Genomic DNA, 12,360 nt, shown 5'->3' on the forward strand with positions numbered 1-12,360 from the left:
GTCCCCTGCATACATAAAGTGTGTTCACACTTACACTTTACTCTATAGTCCGTCCCACAGAGAACAACATTTTCTTACTATGATATTCGTACTACAAGTTATTGTCCCCTGCATACATAAAGTGTGTTCACACTTACACTTTACTCTATAGTCCGTCCCACAGAGAACAACATTTTCTTACTATGGTATTCGTACTACAAGTTATTTATTTCTGAGCCGATTGTTTGGTAAATTACACACAAAAAGAGTAGGGGTGGGGTTTATTTCCAAAACACTTTTACTTTTCTTCTTACGCCAAATTGCACTGGTATTATTAACAGGAAAAAACATTGTTCATGGAGGCTGCGACAGACTTTAAGCTAACTAAACTGGTAAACTATAGCCCATCCCACGGGGAACGCCTTTTATCATGCTGTGGAATTTACTACAACTTATTTACTTTTGAGCCGATTATTTTAGAAATTGAACACAAAAATCGTATTGTTTTGTTATTTCAAAAACATGGGAATGATTAGAATGATGGGACAGACTATAGTTTGATTAATCCAGTTTAAGATGTAACTGTAAACTCGATCTTTTCACGTATACCGGTACAGCTAAAACATTTTGGTATGTCGTTTAGTTAAATAGAGGATACTCACCAAATATGAAATCCAAGGCTTGCCGAGGATTTTTATACTTTTATCAATGAGTGCTGGTAAATTATGATATTATTATCCATTATCATTCTTTTCATTTGCGACAATTGTAAACAATGTCAGTAATGTGAGTTGAATGTTATTATATTTGGCAGCGGTAGACTCGTTAGCTAGCAGAACGACAGTGGCGTACGTGACATCACTAACGATAGGTATAGCGCTGAAACATACTAAGAGGTTAAAATTTGACCAATTAAGATTAAAAGAAGTGATATCTCCTTGGAGAATATCTCAGAAGATATTGCAAATTATGGTGCCAGCGAGATCTCCTACAAAAGCCTATGGATGATAAATTGGAATACCTAAAACAGTTTCAAATGTAAGGGTGAATGCAAACTGTTTTAGTTAAATTGGTATAAAGTGTTAGTGACAGTGACATCTTGATCAGAATAAGCAGTATATGCATTAACAACGGCCTAACAAGACTCACAGTCCATTGTTGTTAGGATGTTTTGAGCATGTGTGGATAACAACACTTCCACCTTATATACTAGGTGCTCACAAGTGCCTTTAACACAGGTTATTTCTCGTTCCAGCCAGTGCACCATGACTGGTATATCAAAGGCCATGGTATGTGCTATCCTGTCTGTGGAACGGTGCATATAAAAGATCCCTTGCTACTAATGGAAAAATGTTGCGGGTTTCCTCTCTGACTGTGTCAAAATTACCAAATGTCTGACATCCAATAGCCGATGATGAATAAATCAATGTGCGTTATATAGTGGTGTTGTTAAACAAAACAAACTTTTAACTTAACACTGGTAGAGGTAACCACTGAACTCTTGACTGAAGTGGTCAGACTAAACCCACAGCTAAAAACTGATGGGAAATGGCAGGTCAGACAAGCACTCATTGAGTTTGGAGAGACAAGGGCTGGGATGTGAAGGTAGACAGCAAATGAAATTGAAAGAAGGAGCTTTTTGTGGTCACCGGCCTCGGTGGTGTAGTAGTTAGGCCATCGGTCTACAGGCTGGTAGGTACTGGGTTCGGATCCCAGTCAAGGCATGGGTTTTTTAATCCAGATACCGACTCCAAACCCTGAGTGAGTGCTCCGCAAGGCTCAATGGGTAGGTGTAAACCACTTGCACTGACCAGTGATCCATAACTGGTTCAACAAAGGCCATGGTTTGTGCTATCCTGCCTGGGAAGTGCAAATAAAAAATCCCTTGCTGCTAATCGGAAAGAGTAGCCCATGTAGTGTTGACAGCGGGTTTCCTCTCAAAATCTGTGTGGTCCTTAACCATATGTCTGACGCCATATAACTGTAAATGTGTTGAGTGTGTCAGGAAATAAAACATTTCTTTTTTCTTTTTGTGGTCATTGGAGATTCGTAATCATCTGGAGTCTTTAAGTTTGGGTTCCAGTTAGTGCACCACAACTGTATATCAGAAGCTGTGGTATGTGCTATCTTGTGTGGGATGGTTCATATCAAAGATCCCTTGCAACTAATGGAAAAATGTAGCGGGTTTCCTCTCTAAGACTATGTCACAAATTACCAAATGTTTGACATCCAATAGCCGATGATTAATAAATCAATGTGCTCTAGTGATGTCGTTAAACAAAAAAACAACTTTAAATTTTAAAGTTTGCAGATCAGGCAAGTGCTTTTAAGGCTTCGAGCATGCTACAGACTGAGTTTTGCAAGTTTCGCTCTCTCTCTCTCTCTTTTTTTCTCTCTCTTTTTCTCTCACTGATTTTGCTCATCTTAGACTTTTATTTTTAATATGTTTTTTCTGTTGACATTCCGAAAACTTACCTTCCTTTCCTCTGTGTCAGGTGGACATGGTGTTTGCGTCGTTCATCCGGAGTGGCGATGGAATCAAGGCAATCCGCGAGGTCCTGGGGACGGAGGGAAAGAACATCAAGATAATCGCCAAGATTGAAAACCATGAGGGCGTCCGAAGGTAGAGTATATATATATATATACAGTGAAACCCCACCTAACGACCACCCCGATTCTAAGACCACCCCACTAAACAGACCACTTTTTAGAAGACCGGAATATTTCCTTCATATTTAATAGTAAAAATTAGCCGGTATTCAGACCACCCCGCTATTGCGGATTATGACCAGTAAAGTCAGTCCCGATCGTCGTTTTGCGTATATTTCGACCCCGCCAGTGAGACCAAATTTGTCATATTTGTTCATTCTCAAGGCTGTTCAACAATAACTGATCTAAATTTAATGCTTGCTTTGTTTTAGCCGAGACTGGAACAGGTAACAGGAAGTAAAGTAAACACCAATGTTCTGTCTTTTGCAATGAATTAAAACTGTTAAAGAGAGATGTAACGCGCTAATTGGCTGCAAGCCAGCCATCAGACTCTTAGAGCCGACACTTATTCGGATTACGAGAACAGGCGTTCCACGCGTCAATTAAATAGCATTGTAACCAATAAACTGTCTATACAAATTGCAATAGCCATTCCAGCGGAAAGTCGCTATAATCACGTTTGATGTTGAAAGAAACGATACAGGTCAGAAGTCGGCATGACACGTGTTTAATGCTTATGTACCTGTTGTTCGAAGATACAGCCTAAATCTACCGAGTCTAATAAAATGTGTTAATGATAATTAGGACACAATAGAATATATTTACCGACTAATTCACTAGGAAACAAAAGAAGTGTTGTTATCCGTTATTGAGATGTGTAATGACTGAGGCCACAAAGTGAGTTGTGGGTTGGTGTTTTTTTGACCCTGTCGAAGTGAGGTAAACGGTAAACACTACGAATGCCGTATTTCTTCCGTTATATCGGCAGAGGTAATATCAACGTTTGAAATGGGAACCCCCAAAAAGGGTAAATCACGCTGTGAATTGACTTTGAAACAAAAAGTTACTTTAATAAATGACAGTCCAGGAAAAAGTCAACACACGCTTGCAGAGAAATTCGGTATCGGAAAAACGCAAGTACAGTTAATATTGAAAAGAAAGGCAGAGATTTTGGATGGCTACGAGAAAAATAAAGATAATGATCGAAAACGTTTATGTGTACGTTCTCCCGTAGAACAGCTGAATACATTAATGTGGGAATGGTTTCAATGCATGCACGGTCAAGATGTACCGATTTCAGGCCCCATGTTAAAAATGAAAGCTTTGAAATATGCAACTGAACTTGGAATTGCAGAAAGTGAGTTTAAGGCTTCAAATGGCTGGTTAAACAGATTCAGGCAACGACACAATATAGCCTTGGGAATAATCAGTGGAGAAAGTGCCAGCGTTTCAGACGAGGATGTCGCGAAGTGGATGGAAAAGTTGCCTGACATTGTTTCGGGTTACGCTTCATGTGACATTTATAACATGGACGAGACTGGACTGTTTTATCGGGCTCTACCTGACAAAACATTACAAGTACGGGATGAAGAATGCAAAGGTGGCAAAAAATCCAAAGATCGAATAACTGTAGCCTTGTGTGTAAATATGGAAGGTCACTTTGACAAGCCACTAGTGATTGCAAAGGCAGCTAAACCACGTTGTTTTCGGAACATAAACGTTGCCCGTCTTCAAGTGACATAGAAATCGAACAAGAAAGCCTGGATGACAGGATTCCTGTTCACAGAATGGATAAAGGACTTTGATAAACGCATGAGACTCTCAAAACGTAAGGTTTTACTTCTTCTTGATAATGTCACTTCACATGCCAGTACAAAATTAACAAACGTGAAAGTCGTGTTTCTTCCTGCCAATACAACGTCGAAATTGCAGCCACTAGACCAAGGCATTATCCAGGCTATGAAGATGGGTTATAGAAAACGGTTTCTCAGATCAGTGATAGCTCAACTGGACAGTGAAGAAAATGTCAGCTCAGCTGATGTTGCAAAAAGTGTCTCTTTGTTGGATGCTGTACAGTGGTTGAAAGCTGCAGTTAAAGATGTGAGAACAGAAACTGTGAAACGATGTTTTGCGAAGGCTGGTATTCGCAGTGCTGCCACGCCAACAAATGAAGATGATGATCCCGATGATGATGTTCCCCTAAGTAAATTTCGTGAGCTAGTTGTCATGGCAAATGGTAGACTTGAGATAGATGATCCCATGAGTGTTGAGGAATATTCAAACATGGATTTTGATTTGCCCGTTTGTGAGAATTTAGAAGAAGACTGGGAGGATACACTGGTGCACAGAATCAATGGAAAGGAAAGTGAGGAAAATGTGGAACCATCTGTAAATGACAGCGACGATGACGACAAAACTGAGGGTAGCTTGATTACCAGCCACCAAGATGCGCTTAAGTGGCTAAGAGAGATTAGTATGTTCTGTTTGACAAAAGAGATTGATGGTGTCCCAGAATTGATGCAGAAAGCACAAGAGGAACTTGAAACTCGGGCTGTTCATGTTAAGTGTTCATCTAAGCAGTCAACAATAGACACGTTTTTCAACTAAGATCCAGAGTTCACACATGCATACTGATTGACTTTATATACATGTACATTTTTAATTTTCATTTTCTTAGTGCTCAGTTATATTGTACGGTTCATTTCATGTTGACAAATATATTATGTAATTCAAATAAATATTTGTAGTACATTTCTTTTGTTGTTTTTTTTATCACTTTATACACAACACAATTAAAATGTTAAAAAACCTTCTATATGTTAGTAATTTGGTAATAGGACCACCCCACTAGTAAGACCAATTTTCATAAGTCCCACAGGTGGTCTTAATAGAGGAGTTTCACTGTATATATATGTGTGTATTACTGCAGATCATAGACGATGAACACAGGGTTTTTAGTTCCCATTCTAGGAACGAGATCTATAGTCCTTCCCACAGGAAACTCCTTTTTTTATACTATGGAATCAGTAGTGTAGCGTGGGTTGCCAGCACCTGGGGCAAGGCAAGTATTGCTCCCCCTAACCAGCCGACCGTTAGCACTCCCCGAGTCCCTTCCACCAGTCCAGAATTTAGCGTCCAGGGTAACCGCCCTGGTGGCCCAGTCCACGCTACACCACTGTGTGGAATTACTACACGTTATTTAGTTCTCAGCTGATTGCTGTCTAAATTGCACACAAAAATATCCAAAACACGTTTACTTTTCTTTTATGTCAAATCAAACTGGAATCGTTCACAAAAAAAACAACATTTTGTAAGTGGTGGGAAGGGGGCAAGGGACGGACTATAGCTTAGTCAGTTGAACACTCGCCTGAGGTACTTCGGTCTTTGGTTCAAACCACCTTGGTATATATCCATTCTCTGGTTATTATTTGTTCCATCCCAACCTTAACCCCACGACTGGTATATCAAAGGCCATGGTATGTGCTGTCCTGTGGGATCTAGCTCAGTCAGTAGAACATTCTCATGTGGTACTTGGGTCATAGGATCAAACCACCTTGGTATAGATTCATTGTCTGATTATTATATTTCCATCCCAACCTTAACCCCACGACTGGTATATCAAAGGCCATGGTGCGTGCTGTCCTGTGGGATCTAGCTCAGTCAGTAGAACGCTCACTTAGGTACTTGGGTCATAGGATCAAACCCCCTTAGTATAGATCCAAAATCTGATTATTATATCTCCATCCCAACCATAATCCCACAATTGGTGTATCAAAGGCCATGGTATGTGCTGTCCTGTCAGATCTAACTCCGTCAATAGAACGCTCACTTGAGATACTTGGGTAATTTGATCAAACCACCTTGGTATAGATTCATTCTCTGGTTATTTTTTTTTCCATCCAGTGCAGTGCCCCACGACTGGTATATCAAAGGCCATGGTATGTGCTGTCCTGTGAGACCTAACTCAGCTTGGTACAGCATTCACTTGAGATAACTAGGTTGTTTAATCGAACCACCTTAGTACAATGTATACATCCAATCTCTGATTGTTGTTTTTTCTCTGTCCCAACCAGTGCCCATGTCTGGTATATCAAAGGCCATGGTATGTGCTGTCCTGTGAGATCTAGCTCAGTCAGTAGAACGCTCACTTGAGTTACTTGGGTTGTTGGTTCGAACCACGTTGGTATAGGGTCAGTCTGATTTTTTTTTTCTCATCCCAACCAGTGCCCCAAGAGGCTATGGTATGTACTGTCCTGTGAGATCTAGTTCGGTAGAACAATCCCTTGAAATACTTGGGTCCAGGGCTTCTAGAATTTTTATAAAATCCACTAGCCATGGGATCAGTGATTTTTTAAAATTTACCAGCCATGATTAAAAATTCACTAGCCCTACTTTACTTTAAGTTAATACAATTTTACTAAATAATAGTAATAATCAGATATGTAACCTAAAAAGGGAAATAGAGTTATTATATGTCACCTAAAAAGGGAAATAGAGTTTAAAACACTAACATTGGGGGCTTGGGGTGAGCGCAGGATATTCATGTTTACAAAATAGACTTGACTGCAGCATTTGCCAAAGAAAAAATTCACTAGCCGTCGGGCATGGCAATAGTAGTTATTTACTAGTCCATCATTGAATATCACTAGCCGTCGGGCATGGCAATAGTAGTTATTTACTAGTCCATCATTGAATATCACTAGCCGTCGGGCATGGCAATAGTAGTTATTTACTAGTCCAACATTGAATATCACTAGCTGTCGGGCATGGCAATAGTAGTTATTTACTAGTCCATCATTGAATATCACTAGCCGTCGGGCATGGCAATAGTAGTTATTTACTAGTCCATCATTGAATATCACTAGCCGTCGGGCATGGCAATAGTAGTTATTTACTAGTCCATCATTGAATATCACTAGCCGTCGGGCATGGCAATAGTAGTTATTTACTAGTCCATCATTGAATATCACTAGCCATGGGAGTGGGGCTACCATAATCTAGAAGCCCTGTCTGGCATGGCAATAGTAGTTATTTACTAGTCCATCATTGAATATCACTAGCCGTCGGGCATGGCAATAGTAGTTATTTACTAGTCCATCATTGAATATCACTAGCCATGGGAGTGGGGCTACCATAATCTAGAAGCCCTGTTGGGTCATAAAATTGATTTTGGGATTGGGATTGGGGAGGGTTTCATCCCAACCAGTGCCCCACAACTTGTGTATCAAAGGAAGTGGTATGTGCTGACCTGTTTGGAAAATTGTATGTAAAAGATCCCCTGCTTACTAAAAACAAAGTGGGTAAATGTAGCATGCATCCTCTAAGACTATAATATTTATATGCTAAAATTATCATATATTTGAAATCCATTAGCCAATGATCTAGACAATAACTTACGAGTTACGAGGAATTATGGATTATCTGTCCCGAGTGAAATTAATGTTGTCAGTCACGAGCTTTAGCAAGTGACTGACAACATTAATTTCACGAGGGACAGATAATCCGTAATTCCGAGCATCGAGTGGGTTATTGCATTTATTATCTATAGTGTAAATAGTTTAGAAACTTAAACTTTAAACTTCTTACATGACACAAACTATATAATATACAAGACGTGAAAGTCTGAGGAAACTGATGACGTCACAAATGAAAAGCAATGACATCAAAAACTATCTTTAGGTACACAAATCAAATGTAATCAAGAGAGGTCACATTCATAATGAACTGATGTTTCTAGTGGGAAGAGAATGAACTACAAAGAAATCAGTTTAGAGCATGTTTTTATTGTTAACAAGAACAAATTGCTTAAACGATTTCAACACTGGTGGAGCTAAATGTTTTGTAAAATCTCATCAATGAGAGACGACAGTCGAGGAAACCGATGATGTCACCAAACTAATGTCATGATAGGGAAGATTGTAAATATATTGACCCGCATCTCACTGCCCATGTGGGTAATAATAATTAAGGTGCTCTAGTGGAGCATGACACCTAGTGTTTTGGCTTGAGAAGGATAGCTCGTGCTGTCTTAAGTGTTCCAATACAACAAATACACGACAAACTGGACTTGTAGTAAGCGGCACCTGTTTTACAAAAAGACAATCTCTTGATGATTATTTATTTGTTATTTTTTAAGATTCAACGAGATCCTGGCCGAAGCCGATGGCATAATGGTTGCCAGGGGCGACCTTGGCATTGAGATTCCTCCAGAGAAGGTGTTCCTTGCACAGAAGATGATGATCGGGCGATGCAACCGAGCGGGCAAACCAGTCATATGTGCCACACAGGTAGACACATTTAAATATCCAAAGACAGTGGTATGTGCTGTGCCGTCTATGGGAAGTGCCAGAATCAGGCACCGTATAATAAGTTTGTATACTCATCACTGTCGATGGACCGACATTTGCCAACCCATCCCAACCAGTATCCTAGGACTGGTACATCAAAAGCCATGGTATTCACTGTCCTGTCTATAAATGATCCCTTGCTGCTATTCGATAGTAGTGACTGTAGGTTTCTTATTATCTCTCCCTTTCCCTCTCTGTCTCTTTATCTCTCCCCTCCCTCTCTGCCTCTCCAATTCTCACACTCTCTCTCTCTCTCTCTCTCTCTCTCTCTCTCTCTCTCTCTCTCTCTCTCTCTCTCTCTCTCTCTCTCTCTCTCTCTCTCTCTCTCTCTCTCTCTCTCTCTCTCTCTCTCTCTCTCTCTCTCTAGTATACATAAACATTCCTTTCCTTTCCAAATATAGGTATGTCCATAGTTTAAAATGTGTTGATGTGTCGCAAAACAAACATTCCTTTCCTCTGTACATTCCTTTCCTCCGTACATTCCTTTCCTCTGATATCTTGTTTCAGATGTTGGAGAGCATGGTAAAGAAGCCACGGCCGACACGTGCAGAGAGTAGTGACGTGGCCAACGCAGTGCTGGACGGCGCTGACTGCGTCATGTTGTCGGGGGAGACCGCCAAGGGAATCTACCCACTGGAATCTGTGAAGATGATGCATCACGTAAGAACACACACACTGTACTCGGAGAATACTCACCGAGCTACGAGGCGATACCGTTTATCTTGCACTGATGTTGTCCTTCCTGAACCTTGGGGTGGGACGTAGCCCAGTGGTAAAGCGCTCGCTTGATGCGCGATCGGTTTAGAGAATACTGACCGAGCTACGAGGCGATACCATTTATATTGCACTGATGTTGTCCTTCCTGAACCTTGGAGCTCGCTTGATGCGTGGTCGGTTTAGAGAATACTCACCGAGCTACGAGGCGATACCGTTTATCTTGCACTGATGTTGTCCTTCCTGAACCTTGGGGTGGGACGTAGCCCAGTGGTAAAGCGCTTGCTTGATGCGCGATCGGTTTAGAGAATACTGACCGAGCTACGAGGCGATACCATTTATATTGCACTGATGTTGTCCTTCCTGAACCTTGGAGCTCGCTTGATGCGCGGTCGGTTTAGAGAATACTCACCGAGCTACGAGGCGATACCGTTTATCTAGCACTGATGTTGTCCTTCCTGAGCCTTGGAGCTCGCTTGATGCGCGGTCGGTTTAGAGAATACTCACCGAGCTACGAGGCGATACCGTTTATCTTGCACTGATGTTGTCCTTCCTGAGCCTTGGAGCTCGCTTGATGCGCGGTCGGTTTAGAGAATACTCACCGAGCTACGAGGCGATACCGTTTATCTTGCACTGATGTTGTCCTTCCTGAGCCTTGGAGCTCGCTTGATGCGCGGTCGGTTTAGAGAATACTCACCGAGCTACGAGGCGATACCGTTTATCTTGCACTGATGTTGTCCTTCCTGAGCCTTGGAGCTCGCTTGATGCGCGGTCGGTTTAGAGAATACTCACCGAGCTACGAGGCGATACCGTTTATCTTGCACTGATGTTGTCCTTCCTGAGCCTTGGAGCTCGCTTGATGCGCGGTCGGTTTAGAGAATACTCACCGAGCTACGAGGCGATACCGTTTATCTTGCACTGATGTTGTCCTTCCTGAGCCTTGGAGCTCGCTTGATGCGCGGTCGGTTTAGAGAATACTCACCGAGCTACGAGGCGATACCGTTTATCTTGCACTGATGTTGTCCTTCCTGAACCTTGGAGCTCGCTTGATGCGCGGTCGGTTTAGAGAATACTCACCGAGCTACGAGGCGATACCGTTTATCTTGCACTGATGTTGTCCTTCCTGAGCCTTGGAGCTCGCTTGATGCGCGGTCGGTTTAGAGAATACTCACCGAGCTACGAGGCGATACCGTTTATCTTGCACTGATGTTGTCCTTCCTGAGCCTTGGAGCTCGCTTGATGCGCGGTCGGTTTAGAGAATACTCACCGAGCTACGAGGCGATACCGTTTATCTTGCACTGATGTTGTCCTTCCTGAGCCTTGGAGCTCGCTTGATGCGCGGTCGGTTTAGAGAATACTCACCGAGCTACGAGGCGATACCGTTTATCTTGCACTGATGTTGTCCTTCCTGAGCCTTGGAGCTCGCTTGATGCGCGGTCGGTTTAGAGAATACTCACCGAGCTACGAGGCGATACCGTTTATCTTGCACTGATGTTGTCCTTCCTGAGCCTTGGAGCTCGCTTGATGCGCGGTCGGTTTAGAGAATACTCACCGAGCTACGAGGCGATACCGTTTATCTTGCACTGATGTTGTCCTTCCTGAGCCTTGGAGCTCGCTTGATGCGCGGTCGGTTTAGAGAATACTCACCGAGCTACGAGGCGATACCGTTTATCTTGCACTGATGTTGTCCTTCCTGAACCTTGGAGCTCGCTTGATGCGCGGTCGGTTTAGAGAATACTCACCGAGCTACGAGGCGATACCGTTTATCTTGCACTGATGTTGTCCTTCCTGAGCCTTGGAGCTCGCTTGATGCGCGGTCGGTTTAGAGAATACTCACCGAGCTACGAGGCGATACCGTTTATCTTGCACTGATGTTGTCCTTCCTGAACCTTGGAGCTCGCTTGATGCGCGGTCCGTTTAGAGAATACTCACCGAGCTACGAGGCGATACCGTTTATCTTGCACTGATGTTGTCCTTCCTGAGCCTTGGAGCTCGCTTGATGCGCGGTCGGTTTAGAGAATACTCACCGAGCTACGAGGCGATACCGTTTATCTTGCACTGATGTTGTCCTTCCTGAGCCTTGGAGCTCGCTTGATGCGCAGTCGGTTTAGAGAATACTCACCGAGCTACGAGGCGATACCGTTTATCTTGCACTGATGTTGTTCTTCCTGAACCTTGGAGCTCGCTTGATGCGCGGTCGGTTTAGAGAATACTCACCGAGCTACGAGGCGATACCGTTTATCTTGCACTGATGTTGTCCTTCCTGAGCCTTGGAGCTCGCTTGATGCGCGGTCGGTTTAGAGAATACTCACCGAGCTACGAGGCGATACCGTTTATCTTGCACTGATGTTGTCCTTCCTGAACCTTGGAGCTCGCTTGATGCGCGGTCGGTTTAGAGAATACTCACCGAGCTACGAGGCGATACCGTTTATCTTGCACTGATGTTGTCCTTCCTGAACCTTGGAGCTCGCTTGATGCGCGGTCGGTTTAGAGAATACTCACCGAGCTACGAGGCGATACCGTTTATCTTGCACTGATGTTGTCCTTCCTGAACCTTGGAGCTCGCTTGATGCGCGGTCGGTTTAGAGAATACTCACCGAGCTACGAGGCGATACCGTTTATCTTGCACTGATGTTGTCCTTCCTGAACCTTGGAGCTCGCTTGATGCGCGGTCGGTTTAGAGAATACTCACCGAGCTACGAGGCGATACCGTTTATCTTGCACTGATGTTGTCCTTCCTGAACCTTGGAGCTCGCTTGATGCGCGGTCGGTTTAGAGAATACTCACCGAGCTACGAGGCGATACCGTTTATATTGCACTGATGTTGTCC

The 12,360-nt window shown here is 43.0% G+C and overlaps 1 protein-coding gene across 1 annotated transcript in view; it reads left to right on the forward strand.

Moving 5' to 3' along the window:
• Positions 1 to 12,360, forward strand: part of LOC121373763 (pyruvate kinase PKM-like) — a 98,626-nt gene that overhangs the window by 64,305 nt on the left and 21,961 nt on the right. The window contains 3 exon segments of the mRNA XM_041500519.1: positions 2,475 to 2,602; positions 8,606 to 8,756; positions 9,324 to 9,476. Of these exon segments, the coding sequence (XP_041356453.1) occupies positions 2,475 to 2,602; positions 8,606 to 8,756; positions 9,324 to 9,476 (432 nt within the window).

This window comes from Gigantopelta aegis, chromosome 5, assembly GCF_016097555.1.
Source record: "Gigantopelta aegis isolate Gae_Host chromosome 5, Gae_host_genome, whole genome shotgun sequence".
NCBI lineage: Eukaryota > Metazoa > Mollusca > Gastropoda > Neomphalida > Peltospiridae > Gigantopelta > Gigantopelta aegis.